The following is a 20426-nucleotide window of genomic DNA, read 5'->3' as shown; positions in this document are numbered from 1 at the left end:
CTCTTGGGTTGTTCGATGTGCGTTCCCAATTTCACTGTTTACATAAATGAAAATATACGAATCATTTTTTACACGTTCAAAAGACGATAATAAATTCAAGGTCTCAAGAAATACATGGCCAACCCGACTTGTTGACGATTTACTAAAAAAATAACAATTTATGTGAATTTGTTTTGGTTTTTAGCTTTGATGCGGAGCTAAGAAAGGTTGAACTTTTTCTGGCTATAATTTCTAGAAAAAGAGTCTGATTGAGTTAAAATGTATAAAGAATATTTATTTTGTATGTCCCTATACGTAAATAGTTTCAAATTTAAACCCTCTCTAAAGGGTTGGGAAATGGGTTTAATTTAAATTTGATACAACTGACGTGAGCGGACATACCAAATAAATATTACTTATACATTTCAACTCGACCCGACTCTTTTTCTCGAAATTATAGCCAGTAAAAGTTTTAACTTACAAACTCGTACGGTTTTTTTTATTTTTTCAAATTTCGACTGTGAAGAAGTAAACTTTTTCAACTTTTACCACACCCCCCCCCCCTCAAAGAACCAACTAGATAAAATTTTTGTTTTTTGTTCATCGTTAAAAAAAATTAGTCTTAAGTGAAGAAAAAGTCAATGTTCCCTTTAAAAATTAAGTTAAAATTGTGAGACAATTTTAAAACAAAACGCTAAAAACAAATTTGTACACGCAAAATCTAAACCATTCTGCTAAATGATCCTTTTTTGACTTAGACGAAATATTCTTATATATTTTATCTTTTACTTCATTATTAAGACGCTACTTTTGTGAGCTATTAAGAAAACGATTTATAAAATGTCATCATTTCAGTACATCATAGTCTATTATTTGAAAATGTATTATAAATATACTTCTTTACGCGCACAGGGAGTAAAATTTCAAGGTGCGTTGCGGGCGATGCGTGCACGCAAATAAAACAGACTGCTGCAAAGTACAGACGTGTCTTCATTGGTCGTACATGGCTATGACACACGAGCGCCTACAGTTAGATAAATACATTTATATATACAGGGTGTCATGTAAAGTTCTACGGAGTTTCAAATGAGACATTTAGGATGCTCTATGGGTACACTAAATGGTATTCATTTTTATTTTATTTAAAAACTGTTTAAAATAGAACTTGTATCTCATTAAAAAATGGTCTTACGAAAAAAATTATTTCAGATTTGAAATCAATAGTAAAAATCTTGTTGAATTGATATGTAACATGATTTTTTGGTATCTGGCCACACATGCGTCCACCGAGTGGCCACTAAGTGGCCGGCATATGATCAAAATCAATTTATGAAATGTAAAACATCATTTTGGGTTAGAATTTTAGTCTTAATTCAGTGATGCTCTTAGTATTATTTTATATTAAATTATGGGTCACGTTTCATAAGTTGATTTTGGTCATATGCAGGCCACTTAGTGGCCACTCGGTGGACGCATGTGTGGCCAGATACCAAAAAATCATGTTACATATCAATTCAACAAGATTTTTTCTCTTGATTTCAAATCTGAAATTATTTTATTCGTAAGACTATTTTTTTAATGAGATACGAGTTCTATTTTAAATAATTTAAAAATTTAAAAAAAAATGAATACCATTTATTGTACCCTTTAGAGCATCCTAAATGTCTCATTTGATGCTCGGTAGAACTTTACATGACACCCTGTATATAGCTATTTAGTTCTCGGTCTCCGCTTTGTACGAAGTTTCGTAGTCTCTCTGATCAAATTTTGTTTTATTTCTAACAAACGGTTCCTGTGTGTACAAACGTACCGGGTGATTGGTTAACTATGGACCAGTTAATAACTTAGAAGATATTAGACTTTTTTTAATTCTTTTTTTAATTAAATTGTATTGTTATTAGTTGGGACAAATTAAATATATTTTTGAAAAATATAACCCCATCCCATTTATGTTAAAACCGTATGAACTTAAGAATTTTAAACGGTAACGTATACATTTTATTAACTTTTTTAACATTTTGACTGGCCGATAACTAGTTATGGATAATTAGTTTTCAAGTTACTCAAGTTTAAAATTTAGGACAGGAGGAAGGGTGGAGAGTAGAGATGTTTTTATCTGCGCGCATTGCTCAACCACCCTTCCCCTTCCGTCATCAATTTTAAAATTGAATAACTAGAAAACTAATTATCCAAAACTGGTTATCGACCAGTCAAAATATTCAGCAAATTATTCTTAGTTCAAAAAGTTAATCCAATACATACGTTACTATTTAAAAAACTCAAGTTTATAATATTTTAACATACAAGGAACGGAGTTATAATTTTAACAAATAGATCAAATTTGTCCCGACTAATAATTATTAAATTATAAAAAAAAAAATATTTAAAAAAAGTTCAATATCTTCTAAGTTGTTGACTGGTCCATAGTTAACCAATTACTCGGTATATAAAATAAAATTCGGGTGCGTGCTTTGAATAATAAAAAACGCATTATTATTATTTTTACAAAAAGTATAAACGGATATATTAAAATAAAACACGACACAAAACATACGTTGACTCAGACCGTATTTTATTATAATTTAACTATCTTAACATAGTCCGAGAGACTGGCCTGGTTCATTTAATTCTCTCGAGAAGCGTATGCAGCTCGAGTGATCCAATTTCATTGAATTAACATATTCACTTGGAACTTGGATGCTCTCGCCAGCAATTGGAAAATTTAAGTAGTTAAACAGTAAATTAGTTAGTGTTTAGCTAAGGGAAGTCAATCAGAGTAGTAGCTATTGAGTGAGGTTATACGTGGATCTTCGGATTAGCCGTTTCTTAATATCACAGCCTGATTAGACAGAACTTCTGAACGAACTTGTGTAGTCCTTCGACTAGTTATTAGGTAGCATTGGTAGAGGATCACCAAGTTAAAAAGGTATAAAAAGTACAAACAAAACAGCAACTTAATTTAAGCAAATAATTATCATACGCTGAGTGAGCTATAGATATACCATTTATAAGTACGCGCGTTAGAAAAACATATCAGTTCCTAAGATGGATGACTGATTTGAATTAGACTCAAGTGTATTTCTTTATTAAATCTAAGTGATAAATTAATTTAATCTACAAGCTGCTGCTTCAACATTGTTGCTCCACTACAAACGAGGTACGTACACAATAACATTTTCACACACATCACAATAATATTTAGCGTAATGGTTTAATTTTTAAGAGGATAGCTCCGTTAGCTTCCATAATTTTTCCCATTTACCCACACACCTTGATCTAAACAATTACAAATGGTGACCAACGTAGACTTTTACCTCTCCTTTAACCATTATACATTTAAATAAAAAAGTAATTAATACGGCGATTTATATAGGGAAAAAACCGATAATAATAATATTATTTATTTTATTTTATTTTATTACAATACAAACCAAATATGCTATGGGTTAAATGTCTCTGAAAGAAGTTTCACTTCATCCGCGCGTACTCGTAACAAGCACTGTTTTTTTTTTATAATGGTAATAACTATATTTCTAAAGATGTTCTTTTAAAACGGATTTGACATTCTCTCTTAAATGTTATCTTCTTTCCATTATTAACTCACTAATAGTTTCGCTTTAAATCCTTATGGGTTGACTAAGAACCATTATGTGTAGTCAAGCTTAGACGCTTGGAAATTAAGTGGATATAAAATCAAACTTTAATATCAAAATTTAGCTGAATACTTTTACCTAATTTCTATTTTGAATAGTGTAACCTAAGTTTTATATTATGCAATTTAAATAGTCAACAGACTTATTTTTATTTTTGTCAATCCTCAGTATAGTGAAATTACTGTAATTTTGGCCAAATAATCAACATTTCGATTTTGATTTCTATCTCCTATACAAAAAAATCAGTTAGCGGTCTAGGAAATATTGTGGGTCAAGTAGAAAAATGTTTATACATACATATGTATATATTAATCATATTAAAAACGGGTTCGCAGAACTATAACATTCTCATCTCTGAACCGGAGGTAACTGTGACTAATATTAAATGTTTTTTTAATCATTATTATTCGCAGATAAAAATGAAAATCTTCTGTTTGTTAATAACTTTTCTATTGCTTGTGGGTATTTTCGCAAATGATTATGGTAATTATTTTATTTTCACACTTATCAACTTAAGGTAGCTAAAATTTGAAAAAAAATTAACATTACACTTTTTTAAAGCGAAGTATAAACATCTGGTTTGCCTCACAGGTCAGTAACATTTTTATTTTATAAACAAATGTTTTTCAAATCCACTGTTTTTATACATATTTTTTAAATTATGTATCACAGCTGCATGCATCCGTTATACTTATTTTCGGCCAATGCCTGTAGAAGGTAGACCTGGAGCAAGTAAGATATTATATTTAAAATTATATACTAATATATATAGAAGCTTTGTCTTACCTAATTTGATTTAGTTTTAATATTTTAGTATAGCAAAAATCTTCATTTGTTTATTCTAGATGCAACAGTATCTATGTTGGAGTATCTAATTGAGAAAATGGTTGATGATGTCAATAATAACTATAAATACCAAGAATTCCGTAATCATAATTATAATAATAATAAAAAACATCAACACAAGAGTAGAAAAAAATATTTGAAAATAATATAAAAACGTCATCTCCTATTTACTTTATGCAACTGATTAGTGTTATAATTATTATATTTCTCAGCGAAATTTGAATAGAAGCTTTATGAAAAAATACTGATGCTCATAAATAGCTCTATCAACCTCGTCTGATTAATATATTTTATTCTCATCGCCTAAACTGCATCTAATGACTGCATCTAAATGCATCAGTCTATATAATACAGTTTTTTCTACTTTGACTTTCGTCTTATAATTTATAAATATATATAATGTGATAACTAATAATTTATTATAGCAAATTCAATTCAATATCATTTATTTATTTAATGTTAATTTCAGGCAAAATTTGTTTTTTGTTGGCTGTACCGAGTAATAGATTTTGTTATATTTTATACAATTATTTCCAATATTTAATTCCTATTGAATTCTCCAAAGAGACTCTCATCGTATTTAATATACAGTGGAGCATACTTCTTCCAAATTACCAGCGCACATGTTTTTTCTACCTTGAAATTCATCTTCTTGTTTATAATAGAATATAAAATTAAATGCAATAACATACATTTTTGTGTTGTTAATTTCAGACGAAATAGACATTCTCTTTGAAGTAGACGGTAATAATTTCTCATTGCACTTTATGGAAGCGTTCCAAACAGTTGTTTGATATTCTTTATGCACACAAGATTTTTGTTTTAATTTCAGAACCTCTACCTCGCCCACTTGAAAGTAAAAACCTTTTTTTATATATAATATTTATTATACTTATTGCATATTTATTATTTATATTAAGTTGAGAATAATAATATGTACTTATTGACAAATACCAATATGAAATATCGGTTTCAATAATAAAACATATGTGGGTACATTAAAAATAAATGTACATTAAATGTAGTTTGTTTTAAATTATAGAAGCCAATCAATTCTTAGACATAATGCTTCAACAATTAGAGGCACTATTAGGTAAATATAAAAAAGAATGTATTTTTTAATTTTACAAAAAAATAGTTACATATTTTTTTATTTTTAATAAAATAATAAAATAAAAATTGAAGTCATAAAGTTATATACGTTTTTTGTTAAAATTTTAAGAATTATTCGAAATAAAATGTAAACGGTTTATTTGAAAATCGTTGTAAGGTATAAATTTACATATTTCATACAATAAAATATTGCATTAATTAATATTGATCTAATTAACCTCAGTTATAGAGTAAATATTTATGTATAATTTATATAAACCTGGTTTTATTAGCTGCATAATAATTTGATGTTTGATGTGTTTGTTACAGGACTAAGTGGCATATATTCAATTGATTTTGCTCGTAATTACGATTTTTTTGATATTCATTAATAGCCTTAAAAGCTTGTTTTAGATTTGATCTTTGCTTAATTTTATTTATTTTATTTTTTATGTCAGAAAACAATTGTAATATATTCAACTTTTTGTTGAGGAGAGAGGGAGAGAAAGTGAGACTACAGTGTTAATGTGTAATAATTTTTTGGGGATTTGAAGTATAGAAAGTGTACATTTGTTGAGTTTCAACAATAATATGTGACTGTACAAAAAGTTGGTTGTATCACAATTAGTGAATAATGTATTATTTATCTTTATTATTTCTCCGCAATACGGTCTTTTAATAATTATTGTTATAGCCGGGGCAACATGTGAAGACGTTAAAAATATAAGAAGAGCATATGTTGTTTGGTCTTTAAGAAGTGCAATCACACGTCGTATATTAGGTAAATATTATTATGGAGTTGTATGGTTTTTAAACGCTATTAATATATTTATATATATATATTTTTTAAGTTATTTAATAGGAACAAGGATACAATTTATTTTACATTTTAACAATTAACTAAATAAATTATAACTACTTACATGTACATTCATGTAATACAAATAGCATGGCTGTTTAATACGACACCATGCTTATTGTATTATTTTTTATGACTTCGTATTAACAAATAAAATAGTTGTGTTCTGCACAATAAAGAAAAGTAGTAACTAGTAAGCTAAAATGAGCATACTAAAAAAAAATGTTTTCAATTTTTTTAGGTGCACCTGATGAAGCCCCTATATTACCTAAGTGTCGTTTGCTAGCATTGTACTTGAGTACACAATCTCCATTAGCATACATAGAAGAAGTTAACATTGACCCAACTGGCCATACATGTATCTTCAAGGATAGACGTCATTTCGAAAAGAGATACAGTAAAATCGGTGGCTCGTGGTCAGAAGTATTCTGTTCTTTACATAATATATTATAGTTTATCTTATTATTATCACTATATACACTATAAAATCAGAATTTTTTAAATATTATACATGTATTTAAGCTGACGGAAAAACAACAGTCTTTGGATTTTTTCAATAATATATTTCATATAATACATTTTTTTGTACAGTAAGTACGTAACTTTATATGTCTATTTATGTGTCATATCATGTCTACCAATAAAATTAATGATTACCGAATAAGTAAAGTTGTATTTTTTCATCTAATCTATTCCAACTATTTATTACTGCTTTTAAATCCTTACACCTTATATTTCTACTTTTATTAAATTACTGTGCGAATTTGGGTGACAGGTGTTGGAATAATAATTAATATTCTATATATCAAGAAGTATTTCACAATATATAAATATGTTGTTTATCTGTATAATAAAAATACGTAGTTGTTAACCAGGAAATGTTATAGAAAAACAAAGTTGTTTTTGTAAGCACACGTGTATGTGTAGACGCGTGCAACCTTGTGGGTTAATATAAATAGCATTTGATCTAAGGGCTCGGGGCTCAGTATTTCTATACAGTTTATACATATTACTAGTGTATTATTGTTTCACTGTGTTGTATATATTCTATGTATAATATATCTATTATTGTAATAACATTATTTGTGTTGAATACTTGATTATCATCTACTACTACTACTGGCACTCTGATACTATATTTAGTGTATAGTATTACAACAAAAATTACTATAGTATAAAATTTGAAAAGAACTCTGTTGGGACTGTGGGTAGTATTATAAATTATAAATGATAATTGTAACAGTTTAAATATTTCATAAAAACTTTACACTGAACAACAACAAAACATTTGTCTAAAGTTTTAAGGAGGCTGAAGAACCATAGACCAAATCCTAGATATTATATATTGTTATATTACATGTGTTGTAATTGGTGATAAAATCAAATTACAGCGATGTTCGTTTTAAACAATAATTACCGACACACCTGTAATTTCGGTAAAAGAAAAACCATATAATTTCAACGTTATGGCAAACAATACCGCACCAACATAGAACGCCATTATTACACAGATATTTGCATATAAACCGTTCGATATACATCGATGAATCATTTTTTTAATTTCATATTGTCATGATGATTTGATAAAAAATAGTTTTTTTTTCGTGACGTTTAACCAAATAAAGTTCCTGGGTGGATTTATATTAACTAGAAAGCTATATTTTATTTTATATAAATACAAGCTGTCCGGACTGGGAGTTGCCCGAGATTTAGTCTGCCAGGGCTCAGGGCTGAGTACATTAAGTCCCATTCCCTCATCTCTAATCTTTAATCTCTTATTTCTTATCAGATAACAGCGTGACAGCGTTTTTGTGACACATCATATAATATATGTCCCGGTCCCAGTCTCAGTCTCAGATCCCGTTCCAACAGTTAAAAGCTTGCCCAGAATCGTGGTACATAGAATCGCTTGTTCCTTTAATCATCACCATTTAATTTATTTACATTTCGTATTTAAAGTACAAAGTTCGAGTTTGAGGCCACCCTTAGGGGAAATATTTTTCGAAAAGTACTATGGCAGTTAGGTTCGCGGGAGTGTACTCAACAACTTCCTAAAGTTTCCTGGCGATCGGACGAATGCGTAAAGGACAGACAAAATAACAGAAATTCATTTATATATATATAGATTGTTTATAATTTTTTTAATATTCCCAAAAAAAAAAAATCAAAATACGTGCTTATAAATAAATCAAAAGTGCCTTAATTGTAATATGTACAATTATTTTTTTATAATTTTATGAAACGATAAATTTTATGTTAAAAAGTTTAAATAAAAGAAACATTCGTGACGCGCCACGTAGTAGTAGTCTTAATGAAGCGGTTAGGCAACTGAGGTTGTATCGCGGATTGCATCCGTAAACGCTTGCACCGTCCTGATGGTATTTGCTCCAATCGCTTTTTGAATTTTTTCGACCAAACTTATGCCTACTCCAAAAACGCCGTCCAAGCACTTGTCACCAACGGTCACTGTCGATTTGATTATGGGTAAATGATTTATATCCGTGATCGTACCAATCAATTTACCAATGTCTTTGTTTAGAAGTGACTTGCACTTTTCATAATCAGCGGAACACGTTGAATATTTTTCGTAGATGTTTTTGAAGTACATGTCGTCTTTCAACAACATCAAATGTTGAAACCTGTCCAAGACTTCAGTGTCGAACTTCTTGGCGTGTATTAAAAAGTCATCGGAATCGCCGAGTCTCTTCGTGTACAACAATAGTATTTGCAACATTATTATTTTCAACATTCCGAATACCTGATTCTGGTACTCTCCGAGTGAATCGATTCCTGTCAAATTCCCTTTGGAATCCAATCCCGGAAACCGTGCTTGGACGCGACCCGAATTGGTGGCCAAGAATTCATCGAAAAACGATGTGAATGCTCCCTCGTCGCGAAACAGCCACAAGGAGCCGTAAGAAAGCGTTTCGTACGTCGAGGGCCGCAACAGTCGGTTAGCCCTGTTTTCGATGAAGTTTTTATTCAGTAACTGTTTGTTCTTTCGTATTGCGTTTATCACATTTTGCTGCGGCGGTCGTCCGTCGTCTACTGCCAACTGCCAATGTTCGCACATGTCGGAATACATATTGAAATAGTTGTCAGGTAAACACCCCAAGTCGGCGAGGCGTATGTCTACCGCGGACCGCACCGTCTGATCGTCCAACTGTTTAGGTAGCTTTGAAATTTTAGGGATAAACCTACCGCCTTTGGCGGTACGCGTTAAATAGTCGCGCGCGCTACGGGCGTGATTGAATAGTAACCATAATAGATGCTTGTTTAACCGATCGTTGCTCGGATCCACAAACGAATCGATCATCATGGTCACCTCGTTGTCGAACGAAACATCCTCGATCATCTCCGGCGTGACGGCTCTTTTAGCGTATTTCAAAGCCACGCCTTTCGTCAATTCCAAATGCAACCGAAAGCCGTAAAGGTATCCGCATTCCAGTCGGTTGTAAAATTCGTCTATTTTCAGCAGTAAATCCTCTAGGGACCAGTTGTTCAAACTCTGACGATCGTACGGGGCACGAACACCCGTGTAACCGTCAGCCAAACCCTGTATGCTTAATAATGTGTTTTTGGACTTCTCGATTTCTTCCGCCTCGTCACCGTACGACCGATTGAGAAATTGCGTTATAAAAAAAAAAAACAACGTTACATACCGCGATTTCAATACGGCCATTTTTTGCACCTCCTACGAAAGCTTACTAACCTGGAAAATAACAAAATACATTTATAAATTATTTGTAACTACCGTCTAAAAAAGACAGTCGCGTAGATTCTACTTACTGCAACTTGTAGATATGGCGGCTTGCAATGCACTTGTGAGACGTATCGATATTGTTTTCCCTTAATTAACAACCGTAGTTGTTTACATAAAGTTCTTATTTGCACTTAGAGTCGTGCGGCGCCCTTACACAAATTGACGCGATTTTGATACTTCGTATTTACAGGGTGTTTGGCTAGTATGGACTTGTTGTATTTATATACAGGGTGGCCAACACAGATTTGACTGTTTGTTCTAGTGAATATTTTTGAGATTTTTTTTTTTTTAAATAGGTACTTATTTGCCTATAAAACCACGGTTTTTATTGCACTTACCTGTTTTACTTTTTTAATAATTTTTAACCGCGTAGAGTTATTTTTATCTGCGCGCGTTACCTACCGCACTCCACCTCTCGTCATCAGGCATTCTCACTTTCAAACGAATATAACTTTTGAACGGATGATTAAAAATACAAATTTTTTTCACCAATTATTTTTTAAAAATTATTTTGAATGAAATGGCTATCTTGAAAAAAAAATGTAATAAAACAAATTTAAAAACTAAAACAGGTAAGTGCAATAAAAACCGTGGTGCTTATAGCGCAAATGATTATAACGTATTAAAAAAAAAAAAAAACTCAAAAATATTCACTAAAACAAGTTATTTCATTTATCAAATCTTTGTGGGCCACCCTGTATACATATATCGTATAGATCTTATATTATCCAATATATAATATACCACATAGAATATGTTGGACGATTTCAAATTATTCTTTTATAGATAATAGTAGACGTATAGGAAGGTGAAATGCGTTTGTGTGACGGTCGCAGATAAAAATAATATTACACTCCTAGATTTTGAGCTTTAATATATAAATAATAATAATTAAAACAAGCCTAATATCTTTTGTGACCCATTTAAATATTGCCATTTCATAATTACCATTCACCCTGTATGGTCAAAAACATATTATCGATAGGTTTTCGAAAAATAAATTATTAAATAAATAATTGTTTAATATTTAATTTCTATTTTCTAAGATGATTTTCGTTGTTACTTGTTCTTGTTATAGTTAATTACCTACTATTTAGTCTATTCAGTTTAAGTTTGTCCACTTTCGCGCATTGTATTACGCAGGTACGTTTTAAGCCGTTTTAAACTGGAGAAACTTCTCTCTGAAGTTGCACTTGAAACAGGCAAAGTCACAAATATTTTTAATAAAAAATTGATATTGGGATATATTTCATCATCGGAATTGTTTAGAGCTTCTAAGCCATTTTTAGTTAGTAAATCACTAGTGGTCAATTTGAGTTCCCACATTTTGAGTTCAGCATTAATATTGGTTTTATCAATTGTGGGAGAATATAAGTCAATCAAGTGATTGAATATTCCTCCCTGTCTTCGTCAGAAAATCTTGAATTCCCCCCCCCCCTTGTAAATACGCCACTGATTACAATTGTATGACCAAAGTTTGAGTCTGAGTTTACTGTTTTTCTTATATTTTTCGATAAATATTATTTTGACACCATACGGCTGACAATATTCTTTACCATCAACACGATGACTATGATTGGACTCCTCTTACTTAAGATGGATATGTGATTTAATAAAATATATAAAGAAAATTTGTATCATTCGTTGTCCTACTTTGATCTACAAAAAAAACTTTAAATCAAATTACAGAATTAAAAAAGTAAACGTCCTATTCCCATTCCTACACTGATGTTTTATGCTGTTTGTTAGACCTATATTCAGACTAATTATCAGTTCTTAAATCTTAAAAATGGGCCAAAAATACGACAACCTTTCTCGCGGGGGTTTGGGGGGTTGTCAAAATTTCGGTTTTTCCATGTACGACTTTGTTAATAGCACATTTTATATTGAAAATGCTAAGGCTGTAATAAATCGAAAATATTTTCAAAAAAACATAGAATTTCGGCACTTGTGCACACATGAGAATGTCTGAGTACATTTTTTTTTTCCATCGATAAATATTCATACATTTTAGGCAGAAAAAAACGTCGATCTAACGACAAAAACAGTGTATAAAATTGTCAATGTTAACTGTAACAACGCACTCAAAACTTACCGGGACCACTCTAAACAGTATCCGTCAAAATTCATTGGCATGACTTGATAATTTTTTTTTAAACATTCAACACCTACAAAAAACAGTTTTCCGGCAATTAAAAAAAAAAATGTACTCCCGAATTTTTTTATTCGTATTATATGTTATGGATAAATAATATTATGCGTTCTGACTCTTGAAAAATGTTTTCAACTTATAGGTCTTATAGTTACGGCTAAAAACACAAAAAAACTTTGCCCCCCTAAAAAAGTAGCAGTCTATAGAGACAAAAAAAAACCTACAGCATAATGCAAATATATTTCAGATACCAGCTATTGACTGTTGATTCACCCTTACTCATTGCAACCTACAAACCTACTACCGTAACATCGTAATTCCCCCCTTTAGTTTGGTTTTTCCCTAATAAAACAAAGCTCCACTACAGATTTTTAAGTAAATTTTATGTGCCCCATTCTAGAAAAAACTTATGGTATACTAAGTAAACACAACTTTTTGTTTTAATAAGTAAAAACTTTACTACAGCTATAATCGATCTCGAAAGTCTTTTCATATTCTTCTAAACGCTAGTAGTTAGAACCACATGTCTTAAAAATGTACTAATTATTACTAACTAGTTATAATAATTTAAAAAAAAAAACAGTACATATTAGAAAAACAATTCATAAAATCTATCACTGTATCTTGAACCAGGATGTGTGATGAAGTTTTTTGCGGTTTGATAATCAAACGAAGCAAATACTGTTAAATTGAAAATGTCGATAGTGTTTTTAAAAAAGTATTTAAGCAGCGAAAATTGTAATAAAAATAATTAAGATTAAAGGAAAAATAAACGGAAGAAATTTAGACGAAAACAATTGCTGGTTGATAAAATAATTTTCTTAAAAAAGGCATAAAATTGTTAATGTGGCATTGCCGCCGATAGTATATTTTATTTAGTAGAAATATGAAATAGGTATTGATAAAAGCACTGTGAAGGCAATAATGTACTCAAAATTAGCCTATAATTATTGCATACAATTAGTACGAATCATGTTTTTGAGGAAATTCAATTTAAAGATTAAGCCTGCTACCAAATGATTAATTTTAATATTTTGCAATTATTTTTGCTACCAGATGCTTGTTGTTTTAATTTTAAGCTAGTTAGTTAAATCTAAACCGGACACCAGAATTTTAGGTGACAGCTACCTATACCCCCCACTCCACCTTTACTCAAATGACTGTACTAGTTATCATAAAATTAAAATTATAACTTAATATTATATTAATGTAGCGAATGAGAATGTTATAGAAAATTGGCAAATCAAATTTAACCAGTATGACGATAATAAGGATAGTTTAATCTTCCTAGGGTTTTTCAGAAACTATATTACTCGAAGTCAATAAGTCAAAAGCGACACAACAATGTTCTGCGTTCATATCGTTATACAATCAGTGTACATAAATATTTTCTGGAGATGACCATATTATATTTTAAAAATTTAATAAATTGTAACCGCTAATGACGATTATTAATTTTTTTGCATTTTTCCATAATTTTGATTTTTTTTACTTATTTCCTTTACCTTTTTTTTATGTATTATATTACAATAAAGAGAGCTTTTTAATGATTTACTGTTACAACTTTTTGTAAATTATATAAAAAAAAATGTAGGTACTACATTTCACAATTTGCCTATAATATATATTTTGTCCCAAGACGTATAAATTTGTATTTGTGTATCGTCAGCCGTAGCAGCTGAATCGCAAAAAAAAAAAAGAAGACTCACATCATAAGTATACTTAAACAACTTTCAACTAAGGCCACCGTTTGTTCGACTGTTTATGACAAATTTCAATATTTTACATAATTATCGTTACTCTTAGTAGTTAGCATAAAAAAAATAATCAAAATATCAATTGCTAAAGATTGCTCTGTATTTTCGGCAAATTATTCTTTATTTAAAAAGAAAATCGAGCGTATAAGTTTGCATTTATGTTTAAAAAGTCCACCTTTTTTAGACCCCCAGAAAAAGTACTAAACGTTTTCAGCCGTTATTTGGCGACATTCGTTTACTTTGACTACTTTTTGCTCATCGATGATGGAAAAAAAATAATATATCGTTGTAAAACATACACCTTACAATAATATACAAGTACCTTCAAATTTGCTACTAAAACCTGTAGTTATTGTAGTTTTGGTAATTGGAGACACTTCAGTTTGTGTAAGAAAATGTTTTCAAAAAAAAAATAAGCGTATTATCATTAATGTATCACCCGGTATATATATATACATATATATAACAGGCTTTTGCGAGATTCCGTTGATTAGTGGACTTATTGGTTCGTCTTGACCTAAAATGAGACCCCTAATTTTTTTTACATGGATTTGTCATTGGGCTGAGGATCAATTGGAAAATCTGTGCGAACGCTGAAGGTTACCGACTATATATATATATGTATATAAGATTATGTATAAAGATATCGCGTTTTCAATTGTAATTTTGTGTTTATTGAGTTCGGCTAACGTGTGGGAACAACTGACGGTGGATTTTTATTCAAGCAATTGGTGATCAGTTGCATTTTTAAAATTTAATTAGATTAAATTGTTCAAACCCCCAAATTGGATAATACCCCTTGTATTATCAACATATTTTTAATGAACTCCGTGGTATAAAGAATGGAATAACAAAAAATACATAAGACATTTTTACCAGATTACCCAATCAATAAAAAATTGAATAATTTTTGGAAACTCTTATTGGAATTCATTATATGTAATCAAAAGTTACAGTCTGGCCAATAATATGATATCGCTAGTTTAGTGTATCAGTTGAATGTCTCTGAAAGAAGTTTCACTTCATCCGTGCGTAATGGTTTTTTTTATTAAATTATTGTTTACTGAATTCTTGCCTAAGCGTTTACTCAAAAACATAATTCTTTTGCTTTAGAAAAACACTTGTGTGATTCGGTGTGCGTTTAAATTTTGCACTGTTTGCATAAATGAAATACAGTGCTCGTTTGTGTTAAGAATATTATACAAAGCCAAAAGACTGTGTCTATTTTTTAGATACCCATGGTAAACTTGCATTTTAATAACGGTGTACGACGAATATTCATGGTCTTTAGAATTTCAAGGCCAACATGACTTGTTGACGATTTTTTTAAAGTTATGATAAAACCACCTATGTGAATCATTTTTTATTTTTTACCATACAATGATATTTCAAGGTCATTGTGATTTTTCCACCCTTGGGTACCAGGATTTAGAGAGGGGTGATTTTGGAATCTCTTATAGCAACCTGTATATTAATTTAGTTATGCTGGTTAAGCTATTTTTTTGGTAAAAGAGAATTTGACTGAACTTTGAAGTTTATAACGTCAATCAAAAGATCCGCAGCCTTTTGAAATATTAAAAAAAAATTAGATTTCTACAATAACCGTAAAGCATTTGAAAGACTTTAAATCAATTAGTTAGATAAATTGGGTTATTATAATTTGTATATAAATATCCACTGTTGAATTAATAGATTTTGCTTGAACGTCGGTTTGTCGTTAGCTTCGTTTTTAGTAATTGTTTAAAACTAATTTTTTTTCTCGTTTTAATTTACTAAAATATAAAATTATTTGACTAAAATATAAAAAAAAAAATAGATGTATGTCGTATGATAATTTTTTTTAATTCCATCAAAATCTTAAAACTGTACAACCACTGAAGGAAAAAATAGGACAGTTGTTTAGTATTAGTTTTATTTATTCCGTCCAACGGCGTGTCTAATGAAGCCATATAATAATTATTACATTGTTTTTCATTTTTATGGCGACTAAATAATTTATGTTTGAAATATATTCTGTAATACGAGAAAAACCACCAACATAACATAAAAAAAATGTATATTAACTTCTAAAAACATTACCTACAACATAGGCGAAACAGCGCAGGATAAATGTTTCTGATATACCTACCTTGAAATATTGGTTTAACAGTTTTAAACATTTACTTTTATTATTGAAATGGTTTTTTCCCCGTACTAGTAGGTACATATTTTTCTACATTTTTCAATGTTTAGTATTACGTATCAGCAGTGTATATAAATATATATGGTGGAGATTGTCCGCCATACATCAGCGAATATTATTATTTACATTAATCTAATTGTGTTTTACTTTCATACTAAGGTGTAACAAATTGGCTACGAAGTCATAACTTTATTAATTTCTAGCGTTAGTGTTATTTTCCTAACACTATAAACATCAACATCATACTAATAGTAGTACCAGAATAGCCTTAAGATGCGTAAGTACGTTCATTCCGTTTAGTTTAGGTAATGCAAATTGTGCTCTGCATTTTGAGTTGACCATAATATATGTAATATTACTGTACCAACACTAAGTAGAAACAAATTATTATAATACACTAAATAATAAATTACAAATTTACTTATTCAATGAATATTATTTTTATTGGTAGATATGTAACGACACAGTAAATAGTAATATATTATTTAATAACAAAATGTGTTTTGGAATAGTTGATTAGAAAAATAGGGGTATTATTAAATATTATTGTATTATTACAATATAATGATAAACAATGATATTATTATACATTTTAAAAATTACTTAGTAAATATTTTTATTTTCATGATGTGGCATTGATCTTGGATATTTTAGCTATGTTTGTACACAATAATTTGGCATTAGCGCGAACTGTCTAAAAAGCAATTAAATATTAAATGACTGTGTATAAACGTAATCGTTTACTAAAATTAGTTAATACATTAATATTGTGGTTTATATAAGTTAGGCTTCTTTATAAGTCACCACGTGCAGGATGTTAACATTTTTATTCAAGTAATGTAAAACATTTCGTCGATAAACTCCAATAATAAAATTCTGCCATTTCTTCCATTCTGTATTATCGGAATGTAGCACTCTACGTTTTTAACTGAGATTATTGCATTTTAAAAATGTATAAATGGCTTATATATATTATCTATGATCAATCTCGAATACACCTTAAATGATTAAAAGCCTCATGATAATCTTTTTATAGACTCACTTATATCGATCAGTGCTCGAAGTAATCTCGACATTGTGCTGATAAGTAGTAGATGCTCGTAGTAAAAAAATGACCGAATTGCATAATATTTATTTATTTATAGTTTATTCATGAACTTAGCTAAATATCCCACTCGTTCCTTTATACCTCTATTAGAGAACGAAAGTCTCAAGTGGTTTACATTAAATTTATTCGGATGCATTAACCTCGTGCGCCATACAATATAATTGCATTATATATACTTTTATCTAACCTTTAGTTATTTCTCAACTGCTGAATGGTGGATGTACTACGGGTACTTCTTGAACTGAAACATCAAAAAAAACTAACTCAAATAGTTGTCTTTTCCTATTTTGTTTTTTATTTTTCAAATACCTCTTTTGGTATAATAATTTTTAATTGTTGATCCAAAGTATGTAACTTTGCTAATGTTCACGAGTTATTAATTATAGATTTTTAATTAATTTTACAACAATATATTTTAGATGGATATTATCATCCAGCTTACCATCGTTGGGTGGTGATGGTGGTCGTTGTGGTTGTGCTGGTGTTGGTGTTGGGATAGATGGTAATGGTCCGTATACTTCTCTAACTGACACATCGAACAAAATAAGTCAAATACTTGTTTATTCTGTTTTATTTTTATAGCCTATACGTATATTATTTTTTATAGTTTATACCTATATTACTTTAACTATAACTATAACTTTGTTTATAATCACGAATTAATAATTATACTTGTAATTATTTTTACAACAATCAATTTTAGATATTATCGTCCAACTTACCATTTGAGTGTCGTGGTCTTAAGGGAACTCGCGCATCTGAAACATCGAACAAAATATCTCCAAATAATTGTTTTTTCTATTTTAGCTTTTTTTGTGTCTGTATACAACACTGTAACTTTTTTATTACTGGACCAACTCCTTCGAGTAGCAACTCTATAAATCATAAATTTGATCTAGTTGGTACTTTTGGGGTGGTAACAGTTGAAAAAGTTCACTTCTTCACAGTTAAAATTTGGAAAAACATATCAGTTTAAAAGTTTCAACTTTAACTGGCTATAATTTCGATAAAAAGGGTCAAATCGAGTTAAAATTTATAAGAAATATTTAATGCACCTATTTTGAATATTTATGACTTAAATTAAAGTACATATTTTATCGTTATTATTTTATATTGTTATATTATTATGTACTGGCTTGAAAATACTAACTACTGATTCGCACCGAAGCGTTTATTTGAAAGTGATTTTATTACTTTAAGTTGTAAAAATTCCTGTAAGCCTGTAACCTCCCCGTCCCCGCTGTACTGGCTTTTTTTTAATTATAATATTCCAAGTACCTCTGTCTAACAATTTTTTGCTGTTAATTCAGTTAAGTGTTTAACTTTGCTAATACTCGCGAATTAATAATTATACATTTTTAATTAATTTTACAACAATAAATTTTAGATATTATCATAACATTACCAGTTATGGGTGGTGGTCTATCTGGGGTTGGGAGTGTGGGTACTCTTAAATCTGAAACATCGAACAAAATAAGTCAAATACTTGTTTAATTTTTATTTTTAAAAGTTATGCATACCTATATTACTTTAACCTATAGCTATAACTTTGCTTACGCCTACGAAATTCAATTTTTAAATAATTTTACAAATAGACATACAAGATTATAAAATATGCTAATGAACATGGCAGAAGTATTCTTATTGTACTAACGTAAAGCATTTATAATATTTTTAGCATTACTAAAATATAAAATGTTCCCCATTATTTTATAGGTAACTAACAAATCCAATAATTTCAGAAGGCTATCGTATATACATATTTATGGTTAATTTAATTATATTCTTGTCTTCAGTTGTAAATAATTGTAAGACTGCTACTATACTTATCTTTGTCAAGCACAAAAACTGATATTATCATCCAACTTACCTAAAAAATAAAAATGTATACACAATTTCACATTTATTAGCAGTACCTAGTTAATTTAAGTTAACACTGGTCTTCTTAAATATGAAACAAGTAAAAGAAACATGTTAATACTGCTAAAGTATTTATATTTTCATTATATTTAAATCGTTTGAATAGGTACCTTCACGAGACCCTGAAACATAAATAATAAATATGTATAATATAAAATTAAAATAAACATTAAACTATTTTTATACTTGTTTTTCTCTAAAAATTCTTTATTATTATTTAATTTATTATATTATAGCTTTATTGATATTGTTTTATATACTCGATTTTTTTACGTACCTGTAGTTGCCGACAGCATGACGAAAAATGTTGCTGTTAAGTATAAAAAGCTTTTACAATTCATAATGAGTGAATCTTATATATATTTTTCTTTCAAATGAAAACACTAATTCAAATTTTATGTTAAAGAACGAGAAAGTTGAATACTATACTAGGCCAGTGGGTGCATTTTCTTACATTATATATCCAACAATTGTATTATTTAGCATTATTTATTAGCATTATAATGTAAACAAGTTATAGCAAATATCCGATGAAATGACATATAAAAAACATTGTTATTATTTGTGTTTTTGTCGAAATTTATATTTGTTTTTCAAACGTATTTGATATTAAGTTCAGGCTTTGTTGACACGGTAATCCATATAATTTAACAACATGATACTACCCTTCCTCCACCGTTGACATAAGCGGATGTCATGGGCGGGCGAACCGCCTGCAACACATACGTACAGTGCTACAGGGTTGTTACACAGTGTAGTACATTGAAGTATAACCTTAAATTATTAATTACATCTAAAACAAACCTATCTAAAACCGTATAAATGAAAAACGACAAAAATCTTACTCGAAATTATAGAGAACGTTTGGAAAGCGACTGGCGGCTGTCCTCCGGTGTCAATTTCCCCCACAACCCTAACCTTACGGCTTACTTATAATAACTTAAATTGAAATGGAAAATAATTAGTAGTGGCCAATTTGCCCTTTTTATAGTTATTATTTTAACTACTGGGTAAATCATTTAGCAACTATTAAATTCAGGAGTGGCTAAAATATTTAATAACATTTTTTAAACGCAACTGTTACCTCACATCAGCCGGGGGCAAAACGGTTTTTC

The 20426-nt window shown here is 29.6% G+C and overlaps 2 protein-coding genes across 2 annotated transcripts in view; both read right to left on the bottom strand.

Moving 5' to 3' along the window:
• LOC126837597 (zinc finger protein 701-like) overlaps window positions 1-20426 on the bottom strand; it is a 69270-nt gene that overhangs the window by 34079 nt on the left and 14765 nt on the right. The gene's annotated exons all lie outside the window — the stretch shown is intronic.
• On the bottom strand, window positions 16908-19686 carry LOC126837598 (splicing factor 3A subunit 2-like). The gene is made up of 7 exons (XM_050571528.1): window positions 19589-19686; window positions 19422-19433; window positions 18797-18847; window positions 18114-18149; window positions 17834-17917; window positions 17579-17632; window positions 16908-16977 (listed from the first exon to the last, which is right to left on the bottom strand). Exons 1-6 carry the CDS (start codon window positions 19650-19652, stop codon window positions 17592-17594), a joined length of 288 nt encoding a protein of 95 aa, XP_050427485.1. The 5' UTR covers window positions 19653-19686; the 3' UTR covers window positions 16908-16977; window positions 17579-17591.

Source organism: Adelges cooleyi, unplaced genomic scaffold, assembly GCF_023614345.1.
Source record: "Adelges cooleyi isolate 19-005CV unplaced genomic scaffold, UGA_ACOO_1.1 ACOO_flye_CR_arks_rails_tigmint_CR_PRNA_26, whole genome shotgun sequence".
NCBI classification, from domain to species: Eukaryota; Metazoa; Arthropoda; class Insecta; order Hemiptera; family Adelgidae; genus Adelges; species Adelges cooleyi.
Note: the sequence above shows the minus strand (reverse complement) of the source record. Positions and strands in the feature narration are given on the sequence as shown.

Excerpts from the sequence above, each read along its gene's own strand:
- LOC126837598 (XM_050571528.1), bottom strand. The coding sequence starts at position 19,652 with ATGAATTGTAAAAGCTTTTTATACTTAACAGCAACATTTTTCGTCATG. Across the intron at positions 18,150-18,796 it reads TAGACCACCACCCATAACTG|ATGCGCGAGTTCCCTTAAGA; the intron begins GTAATGTTATGA and ends TCGATGTTTCAG. Across the intron at positions 17,918-18,113 it reads AAGACCACGACACTCAAATG|TTAGAGAAGTATACGGACCA; the intron begins GTAAGTTGGACG and ends TCGATGTGTCAG.